We start from the raw sequence: 16,397 nt of genomic DNA on the forward strand, positions 1-16,397 counted from the left end.
CAAAGCTCCTGACTTAGATGGGCTGGGCAAGTGGTACACTAGGGGGGATTTCATGGTCCTCTTGTCTGGCTTTTCTAAACACTGCAGGTGGGATACAGTCCAAATCCTAACAAACTCCCACCGAGAGCAGTCCCATCCTACTCTTGAGTCTCAGACAAGAAGAACCACTGTACATACAACACTCATGACTGCCCAACTAAAGCAAAAGCTGTTGTCTTAAAAACATATGCAAGTTCGAGCATTTGTGTGTGTGTGTGTGTGTGTGTGTGTGTGTGTGTGTGTGAGAACCAGCTCAGAGAATCAAGAGCTCCCAAGTGCTTGATTCTAATTCACAGAGTTTAGCAGGTTAGAGACTCATTATACAGTCACCTTCCCAATGTGCCCACTTCCAATTTCAACTCCTCCAAATGTAAGGCAAAAAGAACCAGTCAGGATTTCAGCCAATAAAGAATAGACCCTTTCCCAGATGTAACAATGAAGGGAAAAGAAAGCACAAACTTTATGCTGCTTCTGATTCTTCTGCTTTTTGTAGTAGTTTGTAGTAAGAATATGTTTTGACCTTTAAAAAAAAAGCAGGCAGTGTGGACATCAACCCTTTTATTAACATCCTCGTCCAGAAGCAAATGGCTCTCTAATTTGATCAGGATCTCTTATTATCAAATCATTGCCCCGCCGCAGCCGGGCTGAAACAGGAGCAGAACATTATCAAGCTGCGCAGGAAGCCAGTGAGTAGTAATTGCAACCCCAGAGAGCTGGTCATCTGGAGGGCTCTGTGTCCTGCCCAGTCACAGGAAAGAAAGTACAGCTGAGATTTATACCCTCATCCCACACCAAAGTAACATGAAAAAGGCTATTAAAAATAGGCCTGATTCTGTTCCCCTTTAACTCTCACAACCTTCAAATGGATATCTCAAGTCAGTTATGTGTTCCAGCCTTTGCAGACTCTAGTCACCACCCAGTATGGGGGTATTTTATGGCAACGGAGTAACTGGAGCTGAGAAACATCATGTAGCTTGAAGTTCATATGCATTCATTTCGAAGAGAATCTGAGAAATTTTACATTACTGCCTTTGACTGTTGGATGACAAAACGACATCCTCTATTTTCTACAGTATGTCATCGTTAAACCATATGATTGAATATAATACACCAGGCTCTAGAGTATAATTCACAGTCTGTTCATAATTCATAGTCTATGTGATGTCGGTATTTCTCTGCCTTGCCATCTTGATTACAGCCCCTCTTCCTGGCTGCTTTAGATACTCTGTTTGTTCTGGTGTTGTTTTTCTTAAAGAAGTATTTCTTCTTGAGTTCAGCTCTGCTGAATACAAACACTGCCTCCTGGTGACAGGCCAGTCTTTAACATACAACTGAGAACAAGAGACAGACTCCATGCCGGATTAATCATAATCCTTGCCGTGAGGGCAGAGCTGCAGTAGCCTATCGCATGGAGATCCCCCCTTCCCAGTTCTCTTCAAGAATTAAATGTGCTGTTTTTAATCCTTCTTTTAACCATTAGTCTCTTGCTCCACCGTTAAGCTACAGTTCAAATACTTATTTCTCTGTTGGCTAAAATTCAAAAGTGTACAGTATGAGACAAAATAGTGTCTATGTAGACTTCTTTGTCTACATAGACTTCTTTTTGGTGGGACTGCTGGTGTAGAACCGTCTACCCAGCTAGACAAAAGTCCAGACATGATGTGAACAATCCACCCTCCCAAGAATAAACGTACCATTCACATACCCTTTTTCTCAGTAAGGGCACACTCCTTGGAGACAAAGGCTGCTTCAAGTATTAAATGAACTTACACAAAGGCGTGTAATATATAATTATCCACCACTTTCTATTTGCATACAAATGAAGCAATTGATGTTTTGAAGTCTTCTGCTGAATGCATTTTTAGGAGCTGACCTAACTATGCTCGGAGCAAGCAAGTATAGAGTCACCAGTGAATGCAGTCACACGAGACACAACTGAGTACCTGTTCACAGGACAAAGCCCCAGCCAAGGAAACTCGACTGGACTTAAATTGAATCCCATGAGCCGAAAACACTTACAGACAAGGTGGATTTCATTCTCTAAAGCAGCTGAGACTCACAACCGCTGGGGCTGGAAGGTATAAACTAATCTCCCTGGGATAACAAGTAGCTGAAAAAGGATTCCTAAAACAGGAATCATTTTAAGACCTTCCCAAATACTGAATGTCAAAGCCAAGTTAAATCCTCGAGTAGCTAATCTTTTAAATATTCCCCCTCTACCCCTCATTCTTACATTAAGGAGATTTTTTAAAAGTACAGAATTTCTCCTTTACTCATAACATGCAGTGTGCTAAGGGACGTCCACTAGCGAAAGAAAGTGAGGAAAACATGTACGGGTACTAATTAACAGTAGAAATGACAGCTGGGGAAGGACACTGACCTTGGCCCCCAGCAAAGACGGGGATCAGCTAATTTGGCTGGAGACTCAGGCAAGGGCTGTGAAACCGTCAATTTGGTCCCCCTCTTGGCCTTAACTCCTCCAGACGCTGGGATAGAGCAGGAGGGAGATTTCCAACTTCACCACCAGCACCCAAGCTCCTCTGTCCTGCAGTCTAGCAGTCTCCTGTAGGAAGGGTAGCAGCTGGACTCCAAGATCATTGACAAACTGCACCAGAGGAGGGTGAAGTCACCGGACCACGGACTGAAACGGGGCTGGGTGTTTTCTAGCAAAATAAATGCCCGAGGCCGAATAGGTGTGTCCGCAGGCTGCTGGGAAAGCACGTGTGGCACTTACCAGGGAGGGGGAGCTGCCAGATGCTGGAGAAGCCAAGCTGCCACCGCTCACAGTGGGACTGGATGGATGGTGCAGCCCACGGTGGGCAGGGAAGAAAATTGGAGGCATCTACCATTGAAATTGTCTTAGAGTTAATAACACGTGCACTAAGAACGCGTCTTTGAATGGTTACATTCTCAGGAAGCTGCTCCCTAATTATTATGTTACTCAATGTAAAAAGCCCTTGATAAGTATGGGACCCATACCGACTTAGTTGACTTAGTTGATCAGGCAGATCATAAAGCTGTTCTGGGGAAAGAAGCTCTTCCAAACCTCTTGCTTTTTAGAAGCAGAGGAATCAAAAACAGAAGGAACACAACTTGCCTTACTGACCGGATAAGGTAGAGACTGGTGACACTGAATGTAACGTGCCATGTTCTGCAGGAAAAAGAAATCTCAACTCAGTGATAACACTAGCCCTAGGCCCCCAACACTCAGCCACTGTCCTAGGCATGATGCACCTTTAAGAAATTCAGCACTATTTATTAGGGGTCGGACCTTCCACTTTTATTTTCATTTTTACCTGCTTGGTCCCCGCTTTCTTAAGAACTGGACCCATCTGTGTGGCTGTATAGATTATCCATCCCACCATCCTTAATATATTTCCAGAGGTCTCTAATGAAGATCCTGAGCTCAGAACATTAAAAACTGTTATGTCTTTTACCCTGGCTGATTCTCTTCCATTCTTCTTTCTTTAAGAAATTAGGAACACAAAAGACAAGCAGAAAGGAGAAAACAGCATAATTTAAGAAGCTGACCCCAAAGTAAATTCTGTATTCTCATATTATTCCTCCATGGGGTTGTACTTCCTTCCAGCAACTTCTTCAAAGGAGCCGTTTATTCTGCAGTTCACCGGTAAGTCTCCTTTGAACGCCCTAGAAAGGTTTTTCCATTAGCGACTCTATCCAGCTGGCCCCGTTTATTAGCTTAGTGGTGGCGATGACATATTCTGTACCTCCATCTTCCAGCTGGGAAAGAAATCGCAGGGCAGCAATTTCAGCAAAGGTTACACCCCCGAGGAAAAATATCAGAGTGACGCGGTTTTCTCCCGGTTGACCTAAGATATAAACATTTCAGAATGTTTATTGATGCTTACAGAATTATTATTGATGCTCCTCTCCCCACCTCTTAAAAAAATTACACCATTCCTAAGGAAAAGTAGTCATATATGTCTTGGTACAGACAATTCATTTGAAACTCAGGACCATGATTTTGATCTCTATGTTTTTTCTAACTTCTGAGATCCTCAGTTCAGAGGTTGAAAGCGGCTTCTCCTGAGGGAGTAATGGGTTCTAGCGCTTACAATATAATTCACAACTAACAAAAGAGGTATGTATATCGGACTCTGACTCCTAAGTACTTTACAAATGTATTTTACAAAGCAATTGCGTAATACATGAAAAGCACACTAACACTACATAATCATCTGTGGATACGGGCCGTGGACTTACGTTTCTTTTGTAGCCCTGTGGGCAACGGCTGCCGTTCCTCAAAGTGGGGCCCTGGGAGGATGCGCAGAACTTCCTCAATACTCCGCCAGCCAGGCCGGGAAAGCAGCTGGGCTAGGCGCACACTGAGAGGGGCATAACCACTGTACACATACGATATGTCCGTGGGATTCTGTTAAATAATTAAAGGAAAAAAGGCCTGTAGAGAGAGCGAGAGAGAGACATATAGCCGCCTAACTGTGGCTTGTGGGGTAACCCAAAATTATTTGATTTGGCTTTGAAGGCAGAAACACAAACCCCCGAAATAGCCTGCTCCAATATTGAAATATCCTGTTCCAATCCACCCCTGCTGGGCTCTGTTCTTAGCAGCCAAAGGTTCACTTTTGACTCAAATCTTCAACAGCCACTCAAAGCATCTATAGGTACTGAAGATGAAAAATCGTTACTTGGTTTGGCAAGAAACTTCTTGGACGGTAAAGTGGAACTCCCTAGCCGAGAATATAACCCTTGAACACGGCAATTCCACTTTCAGACACTTATCCCACAGAGGGACTTGTACTCTAGAGGACAAAAGACCAAAGCACAAAGATATTAACTGCAACACTGTGCGAACTAGCAAAGGACTGCAAATGACCTGAATTTCTATCAGTAGAAATCTGATAAATCATAAAATAAGATGTATCTGAAAAGCCACTAGGTAGCAATTAATTAAAAAAATTATTTTAGGGCCTCCCTGGTGGTGCAGTGGTTGAGAGTCCGCCTGCCGATGCAGAGGACGCCGGTTCGTGCCCCGGTCCGGGAAGATCCCACATACCGTGGAGCGGCTGGGCCCGTGAGCCATGGCCGCTGAGCCTGCGCGTCCAGAGCCTGTGCTCCGCAACGGGAGAGGCCACAACAGTGAGAGGCCCGCGTACCGCAAAAAAAAAAAAAATTATCTTATTCTTGGCCTTGGCACTCAGCCTGAGGGATCTTAGTTCCCCGACCAGGGATCGAACCCAGGCCCCGTGCAGTGGAAGCTCAGAGTCCTAACCACTGGACCGCCAGGGAAGTCCCTATGTAGCAATTAAAAAGAACTTAAAAGAATGAGGAGATCACAGAAGGCTCTTCAAGATACAGTGTTAAGTGGTGGGTGGGGTGGGGAAAGAGGTCAGCGTTGTGAAGAGCTGAACTAATCTATGACTTATGCTGTACAACACAGGAATTAAGATTATCTATATTCCCACTGGACGAAAACAATCCAATTTTGCTACTGAGGCAGGAGACTGTTAGCTTTTGCGGCAAGACGCAGCCTAATAAAGTCCCTTATGAAAAACCAAAAAAGAAAATAAGAAAAATGAAACTTAGAAAGATTGGAGTAAACAATAAACATAAAGCAAAGCGCACCCTACTTTGGAGACCAGTGGTATAGAATATGCACCAGTTATGTAAAAATGTTTGTCTGTACACAGAATCTTTCTGGAAGGATAGATTACAAACTGGTTACAGTGCTCGCCTCTGAGAGGAAACTGAGGTTGGAAGTGGGAGGAGCCTTGCTTCTCACCGTTTGCTTTCCCTGTACTGGATCTTTGCCTGACCCTCCCGTATTTCTCCCTGGTGCCCTGTGCCCCAGAGGCGGCCCCGTGGGCTCTGCACCAGCTGGAAACTGGAGAGAGGATGGCAGCGTGAGTTGTTGCCCTGACTTCCCCTCTGTGGTGCTGCCAGAGGTTGGTTGTGTCCCTCGGCTTGTCAGACGGCCTGGCCACACAGCTCTTCTCTCCCAGTTCTGGAACAGCCCCCTTCCCCTGCCCTCAGGCCTCGGCTGGGGAGGGTTCCCCACTGCATTGCCTCTCTCTGGTCCACCCCGTCTTTATGAAACTCCCTCAAACTACCCAGTGCCAGAGCACCCTATGCTTCCTGCTGGGATCCACACGAATGCACGACTTTCTCCAAAGCATTAGAAAACTGTCGTTAGAAAACAAGGTGGATGCGGAGATCAAGTAGCGTATGTTGTTGCAATAACCTGTTAACCGGGAACTCAAATGAGGTGAAGAGCAGGAGCGTCTTACTTGCTCGTTTACATCATCCATCCAGAGACGTAACGTTTTCCGGACGGTTGGGTAAGTATTTCTGCCCCCTGTCTGTGGTTTCAGCAGGCCAGCCTTCTCTAGGTTGTATAAGGTCAATATGTGCTCATAGCCGTATGTCTGCAAGAGAAGTCCAATCAGGAAAATGGTTTCTGCGACTTTCAAAAAAGAGCACTTCCATGTACACATGGCCAGTAGGCACATGAAAAGCTGCTCAACATCACTAATTATTAGAGAAATGCAAGTCAAACCACAACGAGGTACCACCTCACACGGGTCAGAATGGCCATCATTAAAAAGTCTACAAATAACAAATGCTGGAGGAGGTGTGGAGAAAAGGGAACCCTCCTACACAGTTGGTGGGAATGTAAGTTGGTGCAGCCACTATGGAAATCTGTATGGAGGTTCCTCAGAAAACTAAAAATAGAGTTGCCATATGATCCAACAATCCCACTTCTGGGCATATATGCAGACAAAACTATAATTCAAAAAATACATGCATCCCTATGTTCACAGTAGCTCTATTTACAATAGCTAAAACATGGAAACAACCTAAATGTCCATCGACAGATGAAAGGATAAAGAAGATCTGGTACATATATACAATGGAATATTACTCAGCCATAAGAAAGAATGAAATAATGCCATTTGCAGCAACATGGATGCAACTAGAGATTATCATACCAAGTGAAGTAAGTCAGAAAGACAAATACCATGTGATATCACATACATGTGGAATCTAAAATATGGCACAGATGAGCCCATCTACAAAACAGAAACAGAGTCACAGACATAGAGAACAGACTTGTGGTTGCCCAGGGGAAACGGGGGTGAGGAGGGAAGGACTGGGAGTTTGGGGTTAGCAGATGTAAACTATTATATATAGGATGGATAAACAACAAGGCCCTACTGTAGAGCACAGGGAACTATATTCAATATCCTGTGATAAACCAGAATGGAAAAGAATATGAAAACAAGAATGTCTTTATGTGTATAACTGAGTCACTGTGCTGTACAGCAGAGATTGGTATGACATTGTAAATCAACTCTACTTCAATTAAAAAAAAAGAGCACTTGCAACAAATCCACTGGTTTGTACTCTGGGGCATGTTACTGAAGTCCAGGCAATGACCATCCATGGGCACAGGTGCAGGGCAGGGATGAAGCCTGCCCCAAAACTGCTTGCCATTACAGCAAATCCAGCTCACTGGATCACTCAAAGAATGATGTAAATTTTTTTACTTTAAAGTCACAATTTATGGACCCAACTTAAGTGAGCATCAAATAAATTATAGTATATTTTTATATGGGATATAATTAGCTATTAAAAAAAGAAAGAGGCAGATCTATACATCCTGATAAGAAAGACCTTCTGGATTTATTCTTAAGGACAAAAAAATATAAGAAGACTATTATGTATAGTAGGATTTTATTTTTGTCAAAAAAGATATAGTAAGTAATAATAATAGCTAACACTTATATAATACTTCCTATGGCGGGGGGCACTGGTGTGTTCTAAGTGCTCTACATACGTTAACTCAGTCATTCTTATTATAACCCCACGAGGTAGCCACTATTATCTCCATTTTATAGAGAAGTTTAAATAACTTGCCCAAGGTCACACAGCTAATGAGTAACAGAGCTGGGACGTGGATCCAGCTGGTCTCGCCCCATGGTCTGTGTATGTAAACATTCTTTGTACATAGATGCAAAGACAGGAATCTGGAAGTACACAAACCAAACTGCTGACATTGGTCCCTTCCAGGGAGGGAAATGGGGGGAGGCGGGGGAGGGTCATGGTTTGCACCATGTACTTCTGCTTTGTTTGAACGTTATATGATGAGAATGCACGTGTCATTTGTGTAACTTTTTAAAAGGCAAAAAACAAACAAACAAAAACCCCCCAAAACCCAACCTGAATGAGTATTTAGTTTTAACACTAACATACTTAACTGTGACTAGTAATAGCAAATAAACAGTGCCTGAGACATTTTTAAACAGAAGGGAGAATTTTAAAAACAATGGTGGGCTTTTCCTTATTATAAAGTAACAGGCTTGATTTAAGTAAGTTGGCTAAAGAATCATCATCAGGGGGCTTCCCTGGTGGCGCAGTGGTTGAGAGTCTGCCTGCCGATGCAGGGGGTGCGGGTTCGTGCCCCAGTCCAGGAAGATCCCACATGCCGCGGAGTGGCTGGGCCCATGAGCCATGGCCACTGAGCCTGCGTGTCCGGAGCCTGTGCTCCGCAATGGGAGAGGCCACAACAGTGAGAGGCCCACATACCGCAAAAAAAAAAAAAAAAAAAAAAAAAAAAAATCATCATCAGCAATGTGCAAAAAGTTCCCTTCCTCCATCGAATAGTTGGGTTAACAACAAGAGCACTAGACCCTGGCTACCTGGGTTTTATCCCTGGCTCTGCCACATACTAGCTGGTGACCTTGGGCAAGTTATAGCACTGCTCTGTGCCTTAGTTTTCTCATCCATAAAATGGGGATGGTAAGAGTATACAACTCAGCGCTGTTGTAAGGATTAAACAAATGAATACACATAAAGCTCTTCCAACTGAGCCTGGCACATAGTGAAAGCTCAATAAACATTAACTATTGTTATTATTATGCAAACACAGTAAACAATGAATACCAAGGACAATCCCTCCATGTATTAAAAAATTTAAAAGATAGTGGAAACACTATACCAAAATAGCAGCTTTGGGAAGTATTTTTTTAAAAAGATGTTTTCTCCCCTGGCAAATTAGTAATTTAAAACTATACTGACCTGCAGGATTTCTCTTTTGTAATAATCCAAAACTTTTTGTTTGAGTCCACTATTGCACACGGATTGGAGGCAAACTAGTCTTAACACCTTGATCAGCGGATGCTTTTGGGCAATACAATCCTCAATGTAACTGTTGACCTGGAAACAAAATATATACCGGTACCAGCATCTGGTTTGGGGACCTAAAGAACTTGATATTTACTATTATTTTTCAAAGTCAAATATTGTGTGGTGACCTGGATGGGAAGAGAATTTGAAAAGATACCATAATCTATTCCTATACATGTGTGTGTACATGTATGTATATGAATATCTGAATCACTTTGCTGTGCACCTGAAGCTAACCCAACATTGTTAATCAACTATACTCCAACATAAAATAAGAAATGAAAAAAAAAGGAGATGAGTGGGAGAACGGTTCATTCTTTTGTTCACTGTCCCTAAGCCCCCTCCGAAGTAGCTCCTCTGCCCCTGCTACACGCACCCCCGTCACCATGGAGACACACCAGCGATGGGGAGTGCAGGGCAGTGAGGGCACACGCAGGCAATCCAGCGGCCTGTCTGGACTCACCTGTCTCCACGGACAACCTCGGGAGAGGCTGCTGCATGTCCCGGGTGTGTGACCATAACAGCAGCAATTTATCAGCATAAAGTGACAGGAATCTTTTTAGAAGATGGGAATTTTCATAAATCGAATAATTTTAAATTTAGTAATAGAAGTGAATATTTAAGGGAAATTATAGGATCAATCCTCTCAGAAAGCAAATCTATTCATTTATCTATTATAGTCCTTAAAGGTCTTTGATTTTAGGGGCTGGGTCTCACCTCTCCGTGCACTGCAGAAAATGCCTTGCATAGGATAATGTTAAATATGAGATACTTGATAAAATCTCTGTTTTCACATTTTGCATTTGCTCTTCAAAATATGTAGACAAGGGGCTTCCCTGGTGGTGCAGTGGTCAAGAATCTGCCTGCTAATGCAGGGGACACGGGTTCGAGTCCTGGTCTGGGAGGATCCCACATGCCGTGGAGCAACTAGGCCCGTGAACCAAAATAAATAAATTAATTAATAAACTCCTACCCCCAACATCTTATAAATTTATTTATTTATCTATTTTTGGCTGGGTTGGGTCTTCATTTCTATGCGAGGGCTTTCTCTAGTTGTGGCGAGCGGGGGCCACTCTTCACCGCAGTGCACGGGCCTCTCACTATCGCGGCCTCTCTTGTTGTGGAGCACAGGCTCCAGACACGCAGGCTCAGTAGCTCATGCCGTGTCCCCTGCATTGGCAGGCAGATTCTCGACCACTGCGCCACCAGGGAAACGCCCCCCAACATCTTAAAAAAAAAAAATGTAGACAAGGCATGGGAATCAAAGCAATTGCTTTTCTAGCTATAATCTTACGTTTGATAAAGTATCAATTATGTTAGAACAGTTTTATTGTACACATACCTTATCAGTGTCTATTCCAGACATAAACTCCTGCTCCACTGTTAATTTATCAAAGAAGTCTTCAGAAGCTAAAATGGAATTAGCAAATTTATAACTAAGAAATTAATGTTAACCCTTTTATACACAGAGCATGATTAAGAAACAAGACACACACAAAAGAAAGCAAAAAGTTCAAATCGTCACCTGAAAAGAATCTTCTAAGAAACATGGAAACCCCTTCAACCCTGAGCTCCTAAATGACATCTAGAAACAGTCGACCACTGCACCCCTTTGCTATCCTTAGGATGCTAATAAGGACTCAAGAATTTTTTCTCAGTATCAATGAAAGCTAATTTTGAAAGAGCATTTTACTTGCATCATCAGATCCAACCCAGTTTCACTTGATTTCCACTTCTATTAATATGAAAACAATGGACTGATTTTCCAACACTTTTATATAAGATTCAAAGTATACTTTATAAAACAGGGCATGGAACAATCTCCAGCTCAGCTTTTACAGCCTGTGTTTTAATGAGTAAACACATCTTCCAAGCTCTTTCAAAATACTTAACATATGCTCTCTACCAATTCTGCAGAGAGTCTTCAAGAGAAAAACATGAACTAAAACAGAAACATGATGCTGCTCTAATTAAGTAATCCTTAACAACAGGAAAAAAACCAGACTGAAAAAATTAACCGCCTCATGTTATGGGAAGAATTTTTTTCTCTTTTTGACATTCCAAATATTTTATCATATGATTATGTGATTTTAATAATGAAAAAAATTGAGTTCACCACAAAGGGAACATTTTTGACTATAAACATTCGAATACATAACACTGAGAATAACATACAGTGTTAAAACAGAGCTGACCTTCCCAAGGGAGTACTGTGGTGCCAATGATCACGGTGTCAGTCATAGTGCATGCAAGTCAGCCCCAGGTGAGCACGATCATTCCCAAGGATACTCACTAGTTACATCTTTGATTAGCTCTGCAATCGAGGTGTGGTTTGCGAGGGAGCCCCTTGCTGCCTGCATGTGGGGCAGTTGCGAAACGAACTGCTTGATCTCCCCAACGGTCTTGGCGTTGTGCCTCTCCTGAAACACGGAAAACAGCAGAACCGTTGAGCGGGGAAAATATTTTAAGTGCTCTGTTCTTTGTATTGCTTAGAGGACATTTAATTTATACTAATGAGAAAGAACAGAATACAAATAAATCAGGCCAAACCCACCTCCAACATGACCCAGAAAAACAGAAAAGATAGGCTCGTTGTTCGCGTTCACTGCATTAGTACTTTTTTTTTTTTTTTTGCGGTACGCAGGCCTCTCACTGTCGTGGCCTCTCCTGTTGCGGAGCACAGGCTCTGGACGCGCAGGCTCAGCGGCCATGGCTCACAGGCCCAGCTGCTCCGCGGCATGTGGGATCTTCTTGGACCGGGGCACGAACCCGTGTCCCCTGCATCGGCAGGCGGACTCTCAACCACTGCGCCACCAGGGAAGCCCGCATTAGTACTTTTTAAGGGAGCAAATGCCTAATGTTTTTTCTTTCCAGGCATCAGATCATATTGTGATTAGTATTTGTGGGGGACAGTACTAGGTTGTCCACAAACATTTCTGAGTAAAAAAATTAAAACAAAGACATGTTAAGAGGGGAACATAAATGGCAAAACATTTCCTCCATAATAGAAAAAAATCCATTCCTACTGCTGAACTCAATCTTGAATACTGTCCATGAATAAAGAGAACCTTCCTGGGTGATGAGAAAATTTTTTTTTTTGCAAAATTTAGTAATTTAAGCCAAAAGTAACTTCAGAAATTTGAAGAAAATCAATTAGCAAACACAATTCCTAAGAAAGATGAAACCTGGAATACACACTCAGTAAAAAAAAATCAGCCTTCAAAAATTCTCCCAATTTGTTTCCAAAGATTAAATACACAGAGTTCAGCATCTTACTGAATTCGCATGTTTCAAAAATGAGCTTTAACCAAGAATAAATCAGTGGTGGGACAACAGGAGGCAGGAAGGTGATGATGAAGCCGCCAATTTAAAAGCTCTGGGCTGCTGGGATTTCACTCTTATTATCACCTATCTTATCTTCAGGGTTCCTCTGCATGTTGGCTAAACTGGGAGCTTTTGGCCCAAATTGCAAGTTCTATTATGGAGGATTATTTAGAGTACAGCTGGCTTCCTTTTTTTTTTTTTTTTTTTACAGCTGCCTTCCTCTTAAGTGAGATAGGAAATAATTAAAAGGAAGGTAAAACAAATATTTATGGTGAAAGCTTGTAAACTGCAAACACTACCCCTTTCTCCCCCAAAAGGAGAAGAAAAACTTAACACCTTTTCTCATGGATCTGGGAAGAAGTTTAAAAAGAAAATCTTGGGTCCTCCAATGGCTGAGTCCACAGTTTCTTAGGATGAGAACTGCAGCTCTGCTTAGTGGCTGCACTTCTGGCAGCTCTTCCTTCCTTCGTGGGGTGGGCAGTCTAGCCAGAATCAGGATGACAACCAAACTGTCTCACCTCAAACGCTGCAGAGATCACCTTTGCTTTCTTGCTAAGCACGGAGCCCACTGCATTGAAGTTTTTATCTCGGATCTCAGCATACAGCTCCTCCGCAGAATTCAGCTGAAGCTTCTTTGCTTCCGTGGGAAGGTCCTTACCACCATCGCCCTGTTTCTTAGGTGCAAATTTCTCCGGAGGTAATTTCACGTAACCTGAACAACAGTGGAAGGGAACAAGGCTCTGCGTGCATTTAATGGAAGAACCAGTCAAGTGCTCAGGCACAAAACAGAATCTTCCAACTTAGGAGAGGATGGAAGCCGGCTTTAGAAAAAACTGGAGTATAGCACTGAGGTTTTGATTTTTCCACGATCAAAGTACAGAATGTAGTGACTCTTGAATATTCATATCATGGTTCCACTTTTCTTTGGGGGCACCTATCTGAAGCACTGCAGCAATGACCAGTTCCTGAACTTATTCAGGGATCACGTTAGTTTTTCACTTAAAAAAAATTACAAGGCTCTCCCCATTATCTTCCAGCATTTTTCAAACTGTAAGTCATGTCCTATTAGTAGATCATGAAATCAAGTTGGTGGGTTGCAATTAGCATTATAAACAAACAAAACATTAAATACCATAGTGCATCACATGAAGTAGGGTGGTTTTTCTTTTAAATTAAATGTTGCTTCAGTTTCACACACACATATGTGTGCATGTACTAGGTCATGATATAAAATATATTTCTTACTATAGGTTGTTGTCAAAAATAGTTTGAAAGCCCACTTCCTGTTTTTATAAATAAAGTTTTATTGGCACAAAGCCATGCCTTTCATTATGTCTCATTTGGGGCTGCTTTCACATTATAAAGGAGAAGTGAGATTCCACAGAGGCACTGCATGACCTAAAATATTTGCTGTCTGGCTCTTTACAGAAATTGTCCACCCCGCTCTAGAACAAGCTCCCAAATTCCTCAGCACAGCATCCAGTCCCTCCACTAAGTAGCCTTAACCCTCTTCTCCCGTCTCTGTTCCTCCCAAACCAGCTTAGTCACCATTTCCGAGAACACCCCACATGCCCTTATGAGTTGCCTATAAACCGGTTTAACTCTAAGAAGCTTGGCAATATGAATCAAGGGCCTTATAACGTTAACACCTTTGACCCCAAAATCCCACATCAGAGAATATAGCGAAAGAAAGTAATATGCTATATGAAAAAAATTTTTTGTATACAGATGTTTTTATAACCATAAAAAACCCCCAAACAACCTAAAATGCCCAACATTAGGGGAAGGATTATGCAAATCATGGTATAATATATATTATGGATTTTAATTAAGCTGTTAAAATTATGCATATGCTGAGAAAATGCTCATATTATACCAAATCAAAAAAGAGATTCAGGGAATTCCCTGGCGGTCCAGTGGTTAGGACTCCATGCTTTCACTGCCGAGGGCCAGGGTTCAATCCCTGGTTGGGGAACCCCGCAAGCCGCGAGGTGAAAAAAAAAAAACGACAAAAAAAGAGGTTCAGAATAATTTGGACAAGCTGATGCTATTTATTTTTTGTTAACTAAAATAAACTCTGCACAGAAAAAGACTATAAGGAAATACACCAAAATATTAACATTGGCTGTCCCAAGGTTTGGGGGGTAGGGCTTCAGGGATAACGGGAGATCTATGTTTTCCTTCTTTATTTTTCCAATTTTCCCTTAACTGATATTTGACTCATATTATGGAAAAAACTTGCTGCAGAGAAACTGGGAATTTATACATATTCCTTCTCTTCTTGGAGAATCCCCTCCTACCTCTCACCTGTCTTAGACAGAGCCCCCTGAGGCTGCCTCACAGGTCATCTCCCTGCTCTAAACTCTAGCTCCCTTTAATGGTCTCCTGGGTGTTTCACTCTCTGGGACCATGAGAGGAGAGGCACCCTTGTTTCCTTCTGTTTTTTTTTTTTTTTTTTTTCCCAACAGCCCTGCTACCTCGTTTCTTTGACTCCCACCTACTATCCAGCACAGAACTCCTCTGTCAATGAAATGGAGTTTTAAAAAGTATTTAAGATGTCATCTTTTGGAACAAATAATTTAAAAATAAGACTTTTTATAACTTTATCACTAAAGACTCTTTGTTTTGTGGAAACCCCTCTTCGTGGCTGTGTCTTCACCCATTCCCTCGGCTATCTATCCATCCTTACGGTTAAAATACGCATAACATAAAATTTACCATTTTAACCATTTTACAGTGAACAGTGCAGTAGCATTTAGTACATACACAACTTTGTACAACCACAGCTAGTACCTAGTTCCAGAACCTTTTTATCCCAAAAGGAAACCCCACACCCAATAAGCAGTCACTCCCCAACCTCTTCGAGTCCTGGCCACCACTACTCTGTTTTCTGTCTCTGTGTTTTCTCCTTCTAGGCTGTTCCTTGGCTCCCTGTGATGTAATTCAGGATGGCAATAGAGGTCAGGGGCTGATGGAAACCAGAGAAGGGGGCCTGGATGGGACAGAGGGAGTAGTGGGACCTGTCGTAAACTGGAGACAGGGGCATGTCTAAAGCGGGATCTCCGCTGGGCACCAGCTGCAATGTGGGAATGTGACTTCGGGGTCGCCAGAGCTTCAGATGTTTTTAAAGACATGGCATATATGGGAATTTCCTGGCGGTCCAGTGGTTAGGGCTCCGTGCTTTCATTTCCGAGGGCCTGGGTTTGATCCCTGCAGCTAAGATCCCGCAAGCCATGTGGCATGGCCAAAAAAATAAAAATAAATTTAAAAGAAGACATGGCAGGGCTTCCCTGGTGGCGCAGTGGTTGAGAGTCTGCCTGCCGATGCAGGGGACATGGGTTCGTGCCCCGGTCCGGGAAGATCCCACATGCCGCGGAGCGGCTGGGCCCATGAGCCATGGCCGCTGAGCCTGCGCGTCCGGAGCCTGTGCTCCGCAATGGGAAAGGCCACAACAGTGAGGGGCCTGTGTACCGCAAAAACAAAAACAAAAACAAAACAAACAAAAAAAGACATGGCATCCATCAGGATTATTATTAAAAATTCTCTCCAATTTTAAATGCTGACAGAAACAAACAGACAAACATCATGTGGACCAAAACCAAATAAAACATTTGTGACCTCTGACCCCAACAGTTTGTCGGGCCTAAACTCCAGCAGGTCTTCAAATCTTCCGTCGAGTGTCCCAACCTCCCGTATCAGCCTTTTCCCCAGAATGTCCCAGCTGTGCTCTCTGCCTCAGCAAGCTGGTCGTCCCATGGTTCCCTGCAGGTATTATGCCACCTGCCCCTCGCCAGCAACCCCCCCAAACTCTACCCCTTTTTCCAAACCCAGTACCAAGTCCACCTCTTCCAGAAGCTTTCCTGAACAAC

At 42.9% G+C, this 16,397-nt stretch overlaps 1 protein-coding gene across 2 annotated transcripts in view; it reads right to left on the minus strand.

The window, feature by feature from the left end:
* Positions 1-597: 597 nt before the first annotated feature.
* VPS33A (VPS33A core subunit of CORVET and HOPS complexes) overlaps positions 598-16,397 on the minus strand; it is a 28,736-nt gene continuing 12,936 nt past the window's right edge. The window contains exons 7-13 of one of the 2 annotated variants that reach the window (XM_079943607.1): positions 13,047-13,240; positions 11,498-11,624; positions 10,547-10,614; positions 9,097-9,234; positions 6,306-6,443; positions 4,264-4,432; positions 598-3,780 (exon numbers count right to left, since the gene is read on the minus strand). In XM_079943607.1, the coding sequence (XP_079799733.1) occupies positions 3,740-3,780; positions 4,264-4,432; positions 6,306-6,443; positions 9,097-9,234; positions 10,547-10,614; positions 11,498-11,624; positions 13,047-13,240 (875 nt within the window). In that variant the 3' untranslated portion in view covers positions 598-3,739. Of the gene's footprint in view, positions 3,870-4,263; positions 4,433-6,305; positions 6,444-9,096; positions 9,235-10,546; positions 10,615-11,497; positions 11,625-13,046; positions 13,241-16,397 lie in introns of both variants that reach the window. The other variant, XM_079943606.1, reaches the window with a different exon arrangement.

Source organism: Stenella coeruleoalba (genome assembly GCF_951394435.1).
Source record: "Stenella coeruleoalba genome assembly, chromosome: 14".
In the NCBI taxonomy this organism is placed as follows: Eukaryota; Metazoa; Chordata; class Mammalia; order Artiodactyla; family Delphinidae; genus Stenella; species Stenella coeruleoalba.